The following is a 17,997-nucleotide window of genomic DNA, read 5'->3' as shown; positions in this document are numbered from 1 at the left end:
CTGTTTTCCCCTGGCTTTCAAAGGTCTTATTTTGATAAATGACTGAAATGGGGATTCCTAGACTGGAACTGAGGGGACCTAGCCATCACCTTTTCCTTATCCCTAAAGTTGGGTACCTATTCTACTTCTTGAAACCTCCCAGTGGATAAAAGGTGAGAAGGACCTTCAGCATCCAGCACGGTGGCGAGCCTGGGCTCTATGAGTCTGGGGGTCCGTGGCTTGTGTCTTTATAGCTCCCTGTGTTAGTAGCAAGGATGGCTCTGGTGAGTCATGAGCCTCACCCATTTCAAGCACAGCAGCCTCATTACAGGGAGAGGAATTTCTCCTCGCACGACGGCTCTGCCCCGAGCTCTTGGTCCCTGCCATGCACACTGTTCTGTCGGCTTCCGGAAGGCCCCTCCTGGGACCTTGGCCAGCACTGCACAAACCCACATGGTGCCTTTGGTGTGAATTCCGAAACTGGGCCCCTTCCTCAAGAGGCTGTACTGCCATCTGCTGGGCATTTGTTTTAGGTGAGCGGTGACTCATGTGACGGGCCCCTGAGCTGTGCAGCAGAGAAGCTGCACACGCCCCTGTGGAGGCCCCACCAGGTGACCTGCCCTCCTGGCCCCAACATGCTTTCGAGGTAGGCCATCACACGATGTCCTTATGTCTGAACTGGCCTCTCTCTGGTTCTCTGCAGGAGACAGAAGGCCATGCAGGTGGACGCCACAGTGTTCACCTGCATCAGCATGCTGGCCCGGGCCATGGGGCCAGGCATCCAGCAGGATATCAAGGAGCTGCTGGAGCCCATGCTGGCGGTGGGACTGAGGTGGGTGTTAGGAACCTGAGCTGTCCCGTCCTGGGTAGGACGAGGCTTGAGCCACAGTCCTGGGACTGTGTTGGAAGAGTGAGCACAGAGGCTAGTGTCAAACTCTCAGGTAATTTTTTTTTTTTTGCTTTTTAGGGCCGCACCCACAGCATATGGAAGTTCCAGGCTAGGGGTCAAATCGGGGCTGCAGCTGCTGGCCTACACCAGAGCCACAGCAATGCAGGATCCAAGCCATGTCTTTGACCTACACCACAGCTCATGGCAATGCTGGATCCTTAACCCACTGAGCGAGGCCAGGGATCAAACGTGAATCCTCATGCATACTAGTCAGGTTTGTTAACCGCTGAACCATGATGGGACCTCCTAGCTAGGTGATCTGTTTGTTTGTTTGTTTTTTGTTTCGTTTTAGGGCTGCACTCGAAGCATATGGAGGTTCCCAGGCTAGAGGTCAAATCAGAGTTACAGCCACTGGCCTGCACCACAGCCCCAGCAGCTCGGGATCCAAGTGCATCCAGACAGGATCCAAACCCACATCCTCGTGGATCCTAATCAGATTCATTAACCTCTGAGCCACGAAGGGAACTCCCTAGCTCCCTTAACTAATTATTTCATGTCTCTGAGCCTCAGCTTTCTAGTCTGAAAAGTGGGTACAGTAGCAATTCCTATCATCTGGGTTTATCGTGGAGATGAAGTGAGAGGGTTCATGAATTAGCCACTCTTAGCACAATGCTGTTTGTATAAGAAGTACTCTGTTAATGTTGACGCTGTCCTTTATATTATTGTTGGGCAAATTGCTTAAGCCCCCCACATTGGACTTCTCTTCATCTATAAAATAAGGGCAGTGCTCTCTCTCTGCTTCCCAGATTGTTTATCAGGACTTGGTTCTCTGTAGTGGCGTAATTAGGCTAAGCAAGGTCTCCCATCCCAACAAACAGAAAGTCGTAGATTGTTTTGAAGTCTGGGACCAGGCCAAGAGAGTTTAGTTTCTATTTTCCAGTATCGTTTCTACTCTAAAACCCGGCAGTGGTGGGGCCCGATCCCCTTGGTGTTTTTCCTCGGGAGCAGAACCTCACGTCATATTCCAGCCTCCTATGTGACTGGGTTCTGTCCCCCCAGCCCTGCCCTCACAGCTGTGCTCTACGACCTGAGCCGTCAGATTCCACAGCTGAAAAAGGACATCCAGGATGGGCTCCTGAAGATGCTGTCCCTGGTCCTTATGCACAAACCCCTGCGGCACCCGGGCATGCCCAAGGGCCTGGCCCATCAGCTGGCTTCCCCCAGCCTCACGACCCTCCCCGAGGCCAGTGACGTGGGCAGCATTACTCTTGCCCTCCGAACTCTCGGCAGTTTTGAATTCGAAGGTAAGATGGCAGTGATATTAGGAATGTGGCAAAAAGAATGAGGGTGCCCAGAATTCCTGCATCCTGCTGGGGTCCTGGAGGCGGGCAGCTGATTCTGCAGCAGCTCACCCTGCGTGCATTCTTTCCGTATCTTGTGGGTTCCTGCCCTTTGTTTCTTCGTCGCCCGCACAGACAGGGGAAGGGGGCCGAGGGCAGGTGTGGGCATTGATCCCAGGAACTAAGGCTGCAGAGACGGAGCCCCTCCCCTCCTCGCCTCCCTGGAGCTGAGATGGTATTTAGTGCTTTCAGATGTCTAAACGGGTTTGGGGGGATTTTCGTTCCCCTGGCAGCCTGGTTTCCAAGAGTGCCATGCTGTGTAGTGCAGTTTGGAATTCTAAGCTTCTTTGGAGCTCTGGTTGGAATTAATGCCCTAGGGAGATATATTTCAGAGAGTAAAAAGGACACCTTTGAAATTTAAGATCACATAGGTGGGCAAGACGACAGGGAAACACATGAGCACAAAAAGCCGTGACGGGCTCTCTCTGGTTTCCCTGTCACCTCTCCTCCGCTTCCATCAATTAATACCCCCGGGGAACGGACGTCTAATGAATAGAAAGTAGCAGCATTTAAACCCAGCCCGCCTCCAACTCTCTTTTTAGTATTTAAATTTGGAAACTAAAGTAGACAAGATCAAGTTGATCAAGAATTGTTTTAGTTTCTGGAAATGTAAAGAGTTGGGTCAGAATAAAACAAAATAATTGGTTCTTTGAAAGACCAGCGAGAGGGTTATTGTGCAGGGCAGAGAAGGAACGCCTGCCTTAGGCCTCCCAGCTCCATCTCCACCTCCGTGCTGCCTTTCTCCTGATTGGAAGCTTGTTTGTTACCTTTTAATTTTATTTTTTTTTTAGGGCCACACCTGAGGCATATGGAAGTTCTGAGGCATATGGAAGTTCCCAGGCTAGGGGGTGAATTGGAGCTACAGCTGCTGGCCTACACCACAGCCACAGCCACACCAGATCTGAGCCAAGTCTGTGATGTATATCACAGCTCACAGCAATGCTGGATCCTGAACCCACTGAGCGAGGCCAGGGATTGAACCCGTGCACTCATGGATACTAGTCAGGTCCATGACTGCTGCGCCACGATGGGAACTCTGGTTACCTTTCCAAGAGAAGAGTTCTGGATCAGTATCTTGTTGAAAATTGCATTCGTAGCCAGGAAATGGAGAATGGAGTGCAGACTGCTGTCCAGTGCAGCCGTGTTTATTCTGTTTGCTCTTCGCCTTTGCACCCAGGCCACTCTCTGACCCAGTTCGTCCGCCACTGTGCGGATCACTTCCTGAACAGCGAGCACAAGGAGATCCGCATGGAAGCCGCCCGCACCTGCTCCCGCCTGCTTACGCCCTCCGTCCACCTCATCAGCGGCCACGCTCACGTGGTCAGCCAGACCGCAGTGCAGGTGGTGGCGGATGTGCTCAGCAAGCTGCTCGTGGTTGGGATAACCGATCCTGGTAATGTTTGGGATGGACCCAGTCTGGGGAAGTGTGGGTGCCTGGGGTGGTTGGAAGTGGCCAGTTTCATGGCGTGGCCTCTCTAGGACCTTTAGCCTCAATAAGATGGTGTCCAGCTCTTTCTCTGCCAAGGTGTTAGGCTTGGCTATGCCAGCCTAGGGTTGTAAGATACTGAGCCTTAATCTATTATCTTTGCTCGTTCCAATAGAGAAAGCGGCACTTTGGGTGAGGGAAGGGTATCTGGAGTCCCCTTCCTGGGCTGATGCGGTGGGGATGCTGGGAAGGACCAGAGGGGTGAGAGCAGGGAAGAGGTACCGAGGCTCAGCTGCTCTTGCAGACCCCGACATCCGCTACTGCGTCTTGGCGTCCCTGGATGAGCGCTTTGACGCGCACCTGGCCCAGGCAGAGAATCTGCAGGCCCTGTTTGTGGCCCTGAATGACCAGGTGTTTGAGATCCGGGAGCTGGCCATCTGCACCGTGGGCCGGCTCAGCAGCATGAACCCAGCCTTCGTCATGCCCTTCCTGCGCAAGATGCTCATCCAGGTAAGGAGGCGACAGGCACACCTGCAGGTGGTAGAGAAGCCACTCCCGTCATGAGGTCATGGGCGCTGCTTGGGGAATGAGAGGCAGATTGTGGCCAAAGGCACAGTTGGCTCCAGGGGTTGGCAGTTACAGTTCTGGTGCTTGTCACCTCGTAAAGCTCTTGTCAGCCTGACTCCAGGGAGCCTCTTAGGCCAGGCTGACCTCTTCCGCAGCTCTTCCTCTCTCCTGGCAAGTCACCAGCGATTGCATTTCTTGCACGTGGGTTGGCGGCAGTCCTCCTGCATGTCCTTGTCCCTCCCCGCTCCTGCTGGTCCAGGTGGAGCACAGAAGGAGCGCTTCCCGTGCGGCACCTCATTGCCCCTGGGCTGCAGTCCCGGCTTTCATTTGTAAACAGCGGGAGGTGCCAGCCTAAGCTGCTTGGACCAGAGCCTGGGTAGCTGCAGGTTGGCAGGTTGCTGCTCCATCTCGTAGGATTTATTCCTGCTGAAACCTATCTCCTGGCTTTTGTCTTCACCATCCGAGTCAGTTCTCTGGCCCCCCTGTGAGCAGTGCGCCGGGTCAGGGCTTTCTGCCCAGAGTTACTTCCACCCACCTCTTCTGGATTTCACCGAGTCACGCCTTGTCCCTTAACTCCATCCTGTCCCCAGCCCTCTGCTTCATGACCCTCCCCATGCTTTCTTTTGAAATAAACACTTTGTATAGCTTATAAAGAACTTAAACATAGAAAGTTATTTATATATTTCGCCCTTGGGAAATGTCATTTATTCACTGTCACAGTTAAAGTGACTGTGAATTGTATCATCAATCAATAAATTAGAAGATGGACATTCCCATTGTGGCCCAGCAGAAACGAATCTGACTAGTTACCATGAGGACGCAGGTTCGATCCCTGGCCTTGCTCAGTGGGTCGGGGATCCCACGTTGCTGTGGCTGTGGTGTAGGCCAGCAGCTGCAGCTCTGATTCAGCCCCTAGCCTGGGAACCTCCACATGCCGTGGGTGCGGCCCTAAAGAGTCAAAAAAAATGAGTCTCTTCTTAGTGTCCCTTTCCATCCCGTCTTGCTGTCTTTGCCGCTCCCAGGGAAAGACAGGCTGCCAAGAGGATCCAGGAAGATCCAGAGTATTAAATCAACAACCTAAGATGAAATAAAACATTAAATTGGACACTCCTTCTCTGGGCAGCTGAGTTAACATGAGCTTTGCTTCTTGCTCTTTTCACTGTTCAGAGATTTCCTTGTGGCAACTTCAGCTCTCCAGAAGTCTGTCTGTATTGAGTTGTTTATGTCTGTCACCAGGAGCACAACATTCTGATTTGCTGGTGTTTTGAGTCATTAAGGTGCAAGGGGTGCTATTGACATGATCCCTAATGATTCGGGTTTATCCAGAGGCGCCTGAAGCCACTACTGACTGTCAGTTTCTCTTAGATGTCTGACTGTTCTTGGATTCCATTGTCATTATTTACAGGCACTCTTTTTTTTTTTTCTTTTTTCTTTTTTCTATTTTGTCTCTCTAAGGCCACACCCTTGGCATATGGAGATTCCCAGGCTAGGGGTCCAATTGCAGCTGTAGCTGCCGGCCTACACCACAGCCACAGCAGCACAGGATCCGAGCCATGCCTGTGACCTACACCACAGCTCATGGCATCACCGGATCCTTAACCCACTGAGCGAGGCCAGGAATTGAGCCCGAGTCCTCATGGATGCTAGTTGGGTTCGTTAACCGCTGAGCCATGATGGGAACTCCTATTTATAGGCACTCTTAGTGATTTGGTGTCTGGACAAAGTTTTTTCTTGCAGAGAGGCCTTCCTTCCTCCTTTATTTTTGCAAACCCTGCTCACAGCAAGCCCTGTTAGTTTGCTCAGTCCTCTGTGACTGTCTGCTCTGTTGAAAGCTACGCTGCGCGGGGGACTGTGGGACCGTGTAGTGCTGTAACAGAGGGAGGTAGGGCTGGTTTCAGACACTTTTTCTTCCGGTCACTGCTGCATCCCAGACTCTTCTGTGAGCGGCAGAGGTGGCCTTGCTTGTGGAGGATCCAGCGGCTCCCTGACCCCATGGCAGGGGAGTTCTCAGTCTTCCCCCTGTTTCCAGCCACGTCCTCCCTGGAGACCCACAGGTCCTTCTGGATTTCCTGGGCCTGAGTGAGCCTTTCTTCCCTACAGATTTTGACGGAGCTGGAGCACAGTGGCATCGGAAGAATCAAGGAGCAGAGTGCCCGCATGCTGGGCCACCTGGTCTCCAACGCCCCCCGACTCATCCGCCCCTACATGGAGCCCATTCTCAAGGTACCTGCAGGCAGGCGGGTGCCTCCTCGCACGGTTCTCAGATGTCAGCTCGTTTGGGGCGAGGGGAGTGTGTCCGTAATACACAGTTTGCTGAACAAAGTCGATAATGTCTGTGGTCCCAGGCTCGGCGACAAGGGCCACATCAGCACCCTCAGTGCAGGAACCTCAGGAGTCTCACCAACTGCAGGAAAGGCTCTTATCTCCTTATGGGAGCTCAGATACCACGATTCAAGCACATAGCAAAGGTGCTTGGAAAGGAGAAGTGAGCAGAGAGCAGCATAAAATAACTGTCCTAAAGGAAGGAAAAATGAGCTTTAAAATCTGAGGCAACCTTCAAATCTGAGTATGTTCGAGTCTGGTGAGGTCTTTGATAACTTGTGTGACTCTGGGTGAACGATCTCAGGGATAGAGCTTCGAGAAGGCACGGGAAACGCTGTGCATCACGGCGCTTCCCAGCTCCCTCGTAATCAGACTCGTGTGCTCTGTGGACAAAGCTTTGAGAACCCACATTCCAGAGGAATCCTGAGGTGGTCTCCTGGGTGAGTTTTACTTACGTGAAAAAGCGGTTTCTAGCAGACTTTAACCGGCATTCCCTGCCCCGGCCTTCTTTCCGTAGGCCTTAATTTTGAAACTGAAAGATCCAGACCCTGATCCAAACCCCGGAGTGATCAACAACGTCTTGGCTACAATCGGAGAGCTGGCTCAGGTCAGGGACAACTGGGTTTTCCATGGCCCGGGAAGAGTAGTACTTACCCCTAATGAAGTTGGAACCCACTTTAATGCGTGATGTCGATCCGACCTACCACCTGTTCTTCGCTTTGCAGGTCAGTGGCCTAGAAATGAGGAAGTGGGTGGATGAACTTTTTATTATCATCATGGACATGCTCCAGGACTCCTCTCTGTTGGCCAAAAGGCAGGTGAGTGCCGCAGTTTCCTGATGGAGCAGGACCTGGTCTCTCTCAGTCACCTCACTGTCCTCTACCAGTAGTGCCCAGCACGTAGTATGCCCTCAGACTTGTTGACTGAATAAAGAAAGACTTGGAACCAGAACTAGCTGTCATCCTGACCCAGAGTTTCTTTCAGGGTCAGGGCTGACCGGTGTCTTTTCCTGTAGACAGAAAAAAAAAAAAGGCAGCTCATCTCTCAGAGCCCCGCCCCTATAGGGAAAAAGAGAGCCCTGGCCTCTGGCTGTGGAGGCAGGCGGAGCGTCGGCTAACCCTTCCCCAGCCCTGGCTTCCCTTTGGTCATCAAGACCATTCGGTGACTAGACTGAAAGTGAAAACGGTCTTTATTTCTTTTTTTTTTTTTTTTTTTTTTTGTCTTTTCTAGGGCTGCTCCCACGGCATATGGAGGTTCCCAGGCTAGGGGTGGAATCGGAGCTGTAGCCGCCGGCCTACTCCAGAGCCACAGCAGCATAGGATCCGAGCCACATCTGCGACCTACACCACAGCTCACGGCAACACCGGATCCTTAACCCACTGAGCAAGGCCAGGGATCGAACCTGCAACCTCATGGTTCCTAGTTGGATTCGTTTCCGCTGCGCCACGATGGGAACTCCTCTTCTCCTTTTGAGTCAGACTCCTGTCAGTCGTTGGTGTAGAAGGGCTGTCCGCTCCTCTGGTGAAGGCGGGACTGTTCTTTACCTTCGATCTAGGGATTGTGGTGTGATTGTAGCCTTGTTTTTATGTCCCAGCTCTCAGGATTCCTGTTGATAGTGCCTTTCCTGGAAATTCTTTTCTGTAATAGCCTCTAACGCTTGGTTATAATCATTTTACAATGAATGCAAGGTATGCTTCCTTTTCTCTCTTACTGGCTCTACCAAGCAGTGATCTTTTACCTGTCCAGGTGGCCCTGTGGACTCTGGGACAGCTGGTGGCCAGCACTGGCTATGTGGTGGAGCCCTACAGGAAGTACCCCACATTGCTGGAGGTGCTGCTGAATTTCCTGAAGACTGAGCAGAACCAGGGTACACGGCGAGAGGTAGGAAGCCCGGCAGCCTTGGGCTTTCAAGACTCCGCTGGGAGGATGGAGCAAGAGCGCTGTTCATGGCATTAACGTGCTCTGACGTCCTGTCCCTCTCCGTCTTGTCCCCATAGCGGGTCTTGGGATACGACTTGGGCATCATAGACCACGAGATGAGTCCCGGGAAGGCTGTTGGCGTCAGACGTGGTGCTGAATGCTTTCCTCTCCCTTCCTGTTCCCACGCAGGCTATCCGCGTGTTAGGGCTCTTGGGGGCCTTGGACCCCTACAAGCACAAAGTGAACATTGGCATGATCGACCAGTCCCGGGACGCTTCTGCCGTCAGCCTGTCAGAATCCAAGTCAAGTCAGGACTCCTGTAAGTCAAGGGGAAGCATGCGGGGCTCCTCAAGGCCCCGCCTCACAAAGCCCTCCCTGGCGGGGTCCGGGAAGAGCCGTGGGCCGGAACATGATCTCATGTTGGCTCACGTCGTGATGTCTGAGTGGGACAGTAGCAGTTTCCTCTTGAATCACAGCAGGGGCGCTGCTGCCCAGCGTGTCGCATCTTCGTTTTCTCTGGGTTCTTTGTGAGGGTCAAAGGCCATGTCTGTGCTCCCTTTTTGGTGCTGATGAGGTGCTGGTTATCACCCCATCACCTTTGTTCACCTGTCTCTCTCTGTCAGTGCATCTTTGGTGTTTTCTATTTCCACGGCACCCAAGGAGGAAGGGGGTAGAATTGATTCTCCCTGTTTGCACTGCTGGGGAACCTGACGCAGGGCTCAGAGGGCAGAGAGAAGCCGGGAGCAGTCAGAACCCAGGGCTCTTTTTCCACCAAGTGGTCTGGCCCTGGAGTCCCTTCGCTGTTGATAAGCAGCCGAAGAGATTGGGTAGAGCAAGGGGATGCAGGCCAGCTTTCTCGACTTACCCGTTCTCCATCAGGGCAGGCTCATTTCTGAAATTGTGAAAGTTCAGCAGTAGCTCTCCCACATAGTCCAGCTGAATGTTGTTTTCCCGAAATAAAGTAATCTGTTTCTGAACGCTATGGATGGGATCCTTTGGCTTCCGGTTTGTTCTTCTGTGTTTTAGAAGTGTCCCTGCGATGCATTATCCCGCCAGACCCATGGCTGTTGAGCAGCACCTGAGCCATGTCCTGGCAGGTGTTCCTACATCGTCAGCAGCACCAGGCATCCAGTCTCTTGGATGGTCTGCTCTTGGCCTCCGTCCTGGGGAGCCCACCCTCCCCCCTCCTCCCTCCCCCGTCCCCAGTCCTTGAGATCCTTGTTGTTCCAGTCAGGTAGCGTTTGTTACTAACGTATCTGAATTCCCTTGGGGGACCAAACAGCTGCTGAGCAGATGTTTGCTTAATTTAATCCCCTTTATTTTCATTTGGGGGAGTAATTATTTTTATTGATGGTTTCAGCTGCGAAGTTATGAACTGGAATGGTAAGAAGCTAAATTAAACATGGCAATTTAAAGAAAATTCATCATGTACCTACGATTTCAGGCTTTTGTGGCTCAGATAAGAGTCGAGCCCTAAACCAACCGTCCTTGGTGACGAAGGTCTGCTCTTTGGTTCCCAGTCTACTCTGTCTCCCCACTGGTGTTAGACCCTCAGGAGGTTTTGCGTGTGTGGCTGACCACGCTCCAGCCACAGTCGTGACCCCGGCTGTGTTTGCTCCTAGCCGACTACAGCACCAGTGAGATGCTGGTCAACATGGGGAACCTGCCCCTGGACGAGTTCTACCCGGCCGTGTCCATGGTGGCCCTGATGCGGATCTTCCGAGACCAGTCCCTCTCCCACCACCACACCATGGTCGTCCAGGCCATCACCTTCATCTTCAAGTCCCTGGGGCTCAAGTGTGTGCAGTTCCTGCCCCAGGTCATGCCCACGTTCCTGAACGTCATTCGGGTTTGCGACGGGGCCATCCGGGAAGTAAGTGGCCAAACCCCCACCCCGTGCTCCTCCCTGCCCTGTGCCATGCCTGCGCGGAAGGTCCACCGGCGCCTCGGCTCCCCAGCGATGTGCTCTGCTTGCTGTTAAGCCTCATGCCTTTCCTCCCCCTGGACTTCGAACACCCCCACGTGCAGGCTTAAGCCACTCGGCCCCACTTTCTGTTTTATCCCTCAGAACGGCCCTAAGATGAGTGGCCTGGGGGGAGGAACCGCATTGTTATTCTCGGACGTCGAGAGTCAGGCCAGTTCTCTGTTGGAATGTCCCACAGTGGATTTCTGGTTGCTTCTTCATGATTAAAGTCAGATGTTTTTAGTGGGGGTTTTACTGCAGAGGGCAAGTGCGTCCTTCTCACTGGATCTCATAACGTCGGTTTGTCCTGCCACCGTTGGTCCCGAGTTTGAGCACGTGGTGAGGTTGGCATCTGGCAGATCTCTCCATTGTGAAGTTGCCTTTTTTCCTTAGTCATTAAGTCATCTGTGGCGTGACATGTTGAGACTGTGTGACTGTTCTCGTCCTAAGCTGCCTTTTACCCAATGATTTTAACCTCTGTTGATCCTCGTCAGAATCAGTGATCACACTGGTTGCAAAGTAAAGACTTTTTAGCTCCGTTCTTTTCTACTTTTAGGAGCTGGCACTTTTCCGTAAAAAAGAATCGTCCCCCTTCCCTCTCATGCTCTCTCTCTCTCTCTCTCTATTCCTCTTCCTCTAAACCAGAGAACACCCAGAGTGTGCGAACACCTGGGATTACTAGACGGGTGCCACTACCAGCAGCGAACCTGCTGAACAAAGTTCGAGGGGGCTTTGTAGTTCCTACTGTATACTGAGTATATTCCAAGGGTGTATAGTCAGGACTGCGTTTAAAAAAGAAACTCGAATTAATTATTTTTCTCTCTCTGATTTTTATATTCAATTTGATGTACATTCAGAGGAGTTTTTAGAAAGTATATTTCCTAACTTCGTGCCTGAAGTTTAGACGTGCAGTTTATTTTTATGTGATCAACCTCATCAAATTCTCGCTAATTCTAATAATCTACCTGTAAATTTTCCCCAGGTTTTCCCTCTAGATACATAGTCTGCAAAAAGAAAAAAAACCATTGTGGGGCTTTTTGTTTTAGTCTGTAAAAGCAGTTGTTACTTTTCCTTACTCAGTTCCTAGGACCTTGACTGTTGATTAGACTTTGTGAGAGTGGAACCCCTTAATCTTATTCTTGATTTTAATGGGACTGCTTTAAGGTTTCATCACTAAGTATAATGTTTGCTGTAGGTTTCTGATAGCTTTTTAAAGGTGGTAAATGTTCCCTTATGGTCTTAGTTTGCTGAAGAGTTTTCATCCTGGATGGGTATTAGATTTATCAAATGCCTTTTCTTTATCTGTCATGATGATAGTTTGGTTTCTCTCTTTTAACATGTTAATATATTAAATTACATTGAAATATGTTTTAATGTTGGAGCACCTTTGAATTCTTGTGTTGAAACCATTTGGTTATGATGCTTTTTTTTTTTTTTTTTTTTTTTTGTCTTTTCTATGGCCGCACCCATGGCATCTGGAAGTCCCCAGGCTAGGGATCGAATTGGAGCTGTAGCCGCCGGCCTATGCCAGAGCCGCAGTAACATGGGATCCGAGCCACGTCTGCCACCTACACCACAGCTCACAGCAACGCTGGATCCTTAACCCCCTGAGCAAGGCCAGGGATCGAACCCGCAACCTCAGGGTTTCTAGTCAGATTCGTTAACAGTTGAGCCATGATGGGAACTCCTATGATGCATTTTATACAGTGATTTTATAGCTCAAATTTAATTTAGAATTTTTATATCTAGGTTTATGAGGGTAATTGACCTGTAATTCTTTTTTTAATTGCTGGTTGAAAGATCTGTTTAGCTTTGTTTCTTCTTGAGATGGTTTTAGTCACATTTATCTAAGACATATTTGTTTTATCTAAATAATAAAATCTATCGGCATGAACTTGTTCATTTTATATTTTAATTTCTTGCTAGAGATTTATCATAGTATTTTTCTTTTTTAACTTTTTAAAAAATTAAAGTATTGTTGATGTACAGTGTTGTGCCAATTTCTGCTGTACAGCAGATTTACCCAGTCATACATATATATGCATTCCTTTTCTTATAGTATTTTCCATCATGGTCTATCCATATTTTTTTTTTTCAAAGAACCAACTTATGCCTTTGTTGATTTTCTCTCTTGTATCTTTATTTCTGTTTCATTAATCCCTTCTTTATTATTCCTTTCCTATTTTTCTTTTCTTTTTTTTTTTTTTTTTTTTTTTGTCTTTTTGCCTTTTCTAGGGCCGCTTCCGCGGCATATGGAGGTTCCCAGGCTAGGGGTCTAATCAGAGCTGTAGCTGCCAGCCTATGCCAGAGCCACAGCAACGCGGGATCCTTAACCCACTGAGCAAGGCCAGGGATCGAAGCCGCAACCTCCTGGTTCCTAGTCAGATTCGGTAACCACGGCGCCACGACAGAAACTCCCTATTTTCTTTTTTTTTTTTTTGCTTTTTTAAAAAAAATTGTTTGAATATTAGCTCATTGATCTTTCTTCTTATCTAAATGTAAGCTGTGAAGGTTTTAAATTCAATTCCAAGTAACGCTTAGCTCCAGAACATTTTAAAACATCATAGAGATGACTTTCGTACCATAAACTTTATCCTTCTTAAGTATAAACTCCAGTGATTTTCAGTATATTTACAGAGTTGTACAACCATCACTGAAATATAATTTTAGGAAATTCCCATCATTGCAGAAAGAAATCTCTCCGTTTGCAGTCAGTTTCCATTCCTACTCTAACCCTAGGGGTCAGTCTACTTTCTATCTCTATAGGTTTGCGTTTTTTGGACATTTTATAGAATGAGAAGCATACATGGTTTTGTGTCTGGCTTCTTTCACGTAACGTAATTCTTTTGAGATGCGTCCATGTTGTATCGTTTCAATAGCAAGTTCCTTTTTTATGTAGTTTTCATTACTGTTCAGAAATAAGTATTTTCTAATCTTTATTATGATTCCTTTCATCACTGAGTTATTTAAAATGGGTATTTTAATTTGCAAACATGGGATTTTTAATCTCCTTTTGGATATTGGTTTCTAATTTAATTGCCTTGGGTTTATGCTTCTTTGATGTGTACTGAAATTGCCTTAATAGTCTAATGCTTGATCGGTTTGGGTGAATAGTTCCTCTACACTTGGGAATAGGGTATATTTCTTTGCTTTTTTTTCTTTTCTTTTGTTTTGTTTTTGTCTTTTTAGGGCCACACCTGCAGCATATGGAAGTTGAGGCTAGGGGTCCAGTCCGAGCTATAGCCACTGGCCTATGCCAGAGCCACAGCAACGCAGGATCCGAGCTGCATCTGTGACCCATACCACAGATGGCAATGCCAGATCCTTAACCCACTGAGCAAGACCAGAGATCGAACCCCGAGTCCTCACGAATGCTAGTTGGGTTCGTTAACCACTGAGCCATGCCAGGAACTCTGGGAATAGGGTATATTTCTAATGTTATGTCCAAGGTTTTACATACGTCATTAGGTGTAAGCTTACTGGGGTTCCTGCTGTGGCACAGTGGGTTAAGTATCTAATTGTAGCAGCTTCGGTTGCTACAGAGGCATGGGATCGGATGCCTGTCAGGCACAATGGGTTTAAGACTGTGGTTTGCTGCTGCTCAGATCTAGTCCCTTGCCTAGGAACTTCCATATCTTGTGGGTATGGCCACTGAAAGAAAAAAAAGATTTGAACTTACTGTGTTCATATCTTTTTCTAGTCTTGTTAATGTTTGTTTTTTTTAAACTATCAAGAGTAAGTGAGGAGTTCCTGTGGTGGCGCAGCACAAACAAATCCAACTAGAAACCATGAGGTTGTGGGTTCGATCCCTGGCCTCGCTCAGTGGGTTAAGGATCCGGTGTTGCCGTGAGCTGTGGTGTAGGTCACAGGCGCAGCTCAGATCCCGAGTTGCTGTGGCTGTGCTCTAGGCTGGCAGCTACAGCTCCGATTCGACCCCTAGCCCGGGAACCTCCATATGCACAGGTGCGGCCCTAAAAAGACCAAAAAAAAAAAAAAGAGTAAGATAAGAGTTCCTCTTGTGGCTCACTGGGTTAAGAACCTGACTAGTATCCATAAGGATGGGGTTCGATCCCCGGCCTCACTCAGTGGGTTAAGGATCCAGCATTGTCAGAAACTATGGCATAGGTCATAGATGTGGCTTGGATCCAGCGTTACTTGGCTATGGCAAGGGCCAGAGGCTACAGCTCTGATTTGACCCCTAGCCTTTAATTTCATTCAACATTTTGGAATAGGAGTTCCCGTCGTCACGCAGTGGAAACAAATCTGACTAGGAACCATGAGGTTGCAGGTTTGATCCCTGGCCTCGATCAGTGGGTTAAGGATTCCGTGTTGCTGTGAGGTGTGGTTTAGGTGGCAGACACAGCTGGGATCTGGAGTTGCTGTGGCTGTGGTGTGGGCTGGCAGCTGTAGCTCTGATTCGACCCCTAGCCTGGGAATCTCTCTATGCTGTGGTAATGGCCCTAAAAAGCAAAAGAAAAAAAATTTGGAATGGATTTTTTCTTTTCTTTTCTTTTCTTTTTTTTTTTTTTTTTTTTTTTTGCCACACCTGCGGCATATGGAAGTTCCCAGACCTATGGCACTGCACCAGGGCAGGGATCAAACCCCACCACCGCAGAGACAATGCCCAATCCCTAACCCGCTACACCACAGTGGGAACTCCTGGAATAGAATTTTTTTTTTTTTTTTGTCTTTGTCTTTTGTCTTTTTAGGGCCGCACCCGCAGCACATGGAGGTTCCTAGACTAGGGGTCCAATTGGAGCTGTTGCCACCGGCCTACACCAGAGCCACAGCAACACCAGATCCAAGCCTCGTCTGCGACCTACACCACAGCTCACAGCAATGCCAGATCCTTAACCCACTGAGTGAGGCCAGGGATCGAACCTGCAACTTCATGGTTCCTAGATGGATTCATTTCCACTGCGCCAAGATGGGAACTCCCAAATACTTTAATCACAAACAAAAATTGGACAACTTATATTAAATTCTCATATTCATCAGTAATTATAAGATATTTCTCTTTCTTTCTCTTTTTTTTTCTTTTTCTTTTTCTCATTCTTTCTCTCTCTCTCTCTCCCTCCCTTCCTTTCTCCTGCCTTCCAGCCCCCAAACCTCCCCCCGGCACATGGAATTCCTGGGCCAGGGATCAGATCCAAGCCACACTTAACTCACTGCCAGGCCGAGGATTGAAGCTGAGCTCCAGTGCTCCAGAGATGCTGCCAATACCATTGCACCACAGCAGGAACTCCAGCAGTTATAAGATTTTATCAATTTGGGAATTCCCTGGTGGTCTAGTGGTTAGGACTCCATTTCCACCACTGTGGCCTGGGTTCAGTCTCTGGTTTGGGAACTGAGATCCCACATTAAGCTGCTGCAGATCACGGCCCCCAAAAAACAAAAACACCACCAAAAAGTTTTTATCAATTTGGTTTCATCTCATTCCCCCCCCCCCCCCCCCCGCCGCAGACACACACACACACACTCACACTTTTTCTGGGGCATTTTAAAACAAATTCCAGGAAATATATTAATTCACTATTAAATATTTTTCCCCATGTTATGACACCTACAAAAGTAATAGTACCTACAAAATTAACAATAATTCTTTATTGTACTCTAATATCAATCCTTCTTCAGATATCCCTGTTTGTCTTAAAATTTTCATATTGCGTTTGGTTTATACAAATCAGAATCCAGATATCATGGCATTTGGTTGATGTATCTAATTCTCTTTCCATATCTTCTCTCTTTTCCCCCACTTTTTTTCTTTTCATTGCCATGTATTTTTGGAAGAAACCAGGTCATTTGTCGTATAGAACTTTTTCATTCTGTATTTGACTGATTCTATCGTCCAAGATTTATTTATTTCATAAACCAATTAGATTTAGAGGTGATTAGATTCAGGTTCTGTTCTTCAGTCGGATTCATTTCTGCTGTGCCACAAGGGAACTCCCCTTATTTTTTGGCATTTGTTAAACATTTTCTAAATGATCCCCTTCTAGTGATGTGAAAGTTAACCAGAGGGTTCAGGTGTGGTCCATTCTGAGTTCCCCATTAGCCTTTTTCATAATTGTGTGGTGTTTATTGATGATTGTTTCCTAGAACCATTATTTGATTAGCAGCTGCAAAATAGTGATTTTCTAATTCTGTTATTCCTTCTGGATTTATTAGCTAGACATCTATAAAGAACTTTATGTCATCAACTAGTTAATTTGAAGGATAGTTCATGCAGGAAAGGCAGGAAAAAAATGCATGATTCTTTCCTTTTATATATTGCTTTTCAGAATAATGAATCAAGTCCCTTGCAGCCTCCTAAAGGTGACCCAGGCACCCCTCTGAACCCTCTGCTATTTTTGAAGTATCATTACCAATTCACAGATATAGGAAGTGTTTCTGTTCTTTGAAGGCACTCTTCTTTTAATGATCTAATTAGCTCAGTCTGGCTTTTGTGAACACTGGCTTTTGTGTTCTTTTAACTTTGCTCAGTAATCTTAATCTTTGATCGCTTTCTTTCCTTCTGGCCAAAAAAAAAAAAAAAAATTTTCGGGAGTTCCCGTTGTGGCGCAGTGGAAACGAATCCGACTACTAACCATGAGGTTGAGGGTTCGATCCCTGACCTTGCTTAGTGGGTTAAGGATCTGGTGTTGCCATGAGCTGTGGTGTAGGTTGCCAACGTGATTCATATCCTGCATTGTTGTGGCTATGGTGTAGGCTGGCAGCTGCAGCTCTGATTAGACTCCTGGCCTGGGAACTTCCATATGCCTTGGGTGTGGCCCTAAAAAAGCAAAATGAAATAAAATAATTAATTTAAAAAAAGATATTTCAAGCTTATCAAGTCCATTTCACTTAAGCCTCAGCATGGCCACTTTTGAGGAGCTATGGTTTCCTCAAGCCAGAGAGTTTTTCTTTCTTTTTTTTTTTTATTTTGTCTTTTTGCCATTTTTCTTGGGCCGCTCCCACAGCATATGAAGGTTCCCAGGCTAGGGGTCTAATTGGAGCTGTAGCCACTGGCCTATGCCACAGCCACAGCCATGCCAGATCCGAGCCGCATCTGCAACCTACACCACAGCTCACGGCATTGCCGGATCCTTAACCCACTGAGCAAGGCCAGGGATCCAGCCCGCAACCTCATGGTTCCTAGTCGGATTTGTTAATCACTAAGCCACGACGGGAACTCCAAGAGAGTTTTTCTAATTTAAATTTCATTCTAGTTATGTAAGACATTAGCGTAGTTCAAGTCTTTGTAAAATAAGACAAATTCACAAAGACTAGCTCCTCTGCCCAGCCTTATACCTTGTTGCTTCCTTCCTGTCATTTACTGTTGCTGCTGTAACAAATCACCCCCAGTTTAGGAACTTGAAATAGCACAGATGTATTCTTTTGGGGCTCTGTTGGTCATAAGCCTGACACGGATCATACGGAGCTACAGTCAGGGTGCCACGAAGGCTGTGTTCCTTCCTGGAGGCTCTCAGAGGAACCCCTTGGGTGCTTTTTCTAGCTTCCAGAGGCGGTCTGTATTCCCTGGCCTCCTTCC

General features: G+C 48.2%; 1 protein-coding gene across 1 annotated transcript in view; it reads left to right on the top strand.

Moving 5' to 3' along the window:
* Positions 1 to 17,997, top strand: part of MTOR (mechanistic target of rapamycin) — a 125,925-nt gene that overhangs the window by 13,759 nt on the left and 94,169 nt on the right. The window contains exons 10-19 of the mRNA XM_003127584.6: positions 683 to 811; positions 1,928 to 2,172; positions 3,446 to 3,661; positions 3,999 to 4,204; positions 6,362 to 6,484; positions 7,101 to 7,190; positions 7,309 to 7,401; positions 8,330 to 8,464; positions 8,693 to 8,822; positions 10,126 to 10,376. Coding sequence (XP_003127632.3) covers positions 683 to 811; positions 1,928 to 2,172; positions 3,446 to 3,661; positions 3,999 to 4,204; positions 6,362 to 6,484; positions 7,101 to 7,190; positions 7,309 to 7,401; positions 8,330 to 8,464; positions 8,693 to 8,822; positions 10,126 to 10,376 — 1,618 coding nt within the window. The remainder of the gene's footprint in view (positions 1 to 682; positions 812 to 1,927; positions 2,173 to 3,445; positions 3,662 to 3,998; positions 4,205 to 6,361; positions 6,485 to 7,100; positions 7,191 to 7,308; positions 7,402 to 8,329; positions 8,465 to 8,692; positions 8,823 to 10,125; positions 10,377 to 17,997) is intronic.

This window comes from Sus scrofa, chromosome 6, assembly GCF_000003025.6.
Source record: "Sus scrofa isolate TJ Tabasco breed Duroc chromosome 6, Sscrofa11.1, whole genome shotgun sequence".
In the NCBI taxonomy this organism is placed as follows: domain Eukaryota; kingdom Metazoa; phylum Chordata; class Mammalia; order Artiodactyla; family Suidae; genus Sus; species Sus scrofa.
This window is presented reverse-complemented; position numbering and strand designations above follow the sequence as displayed.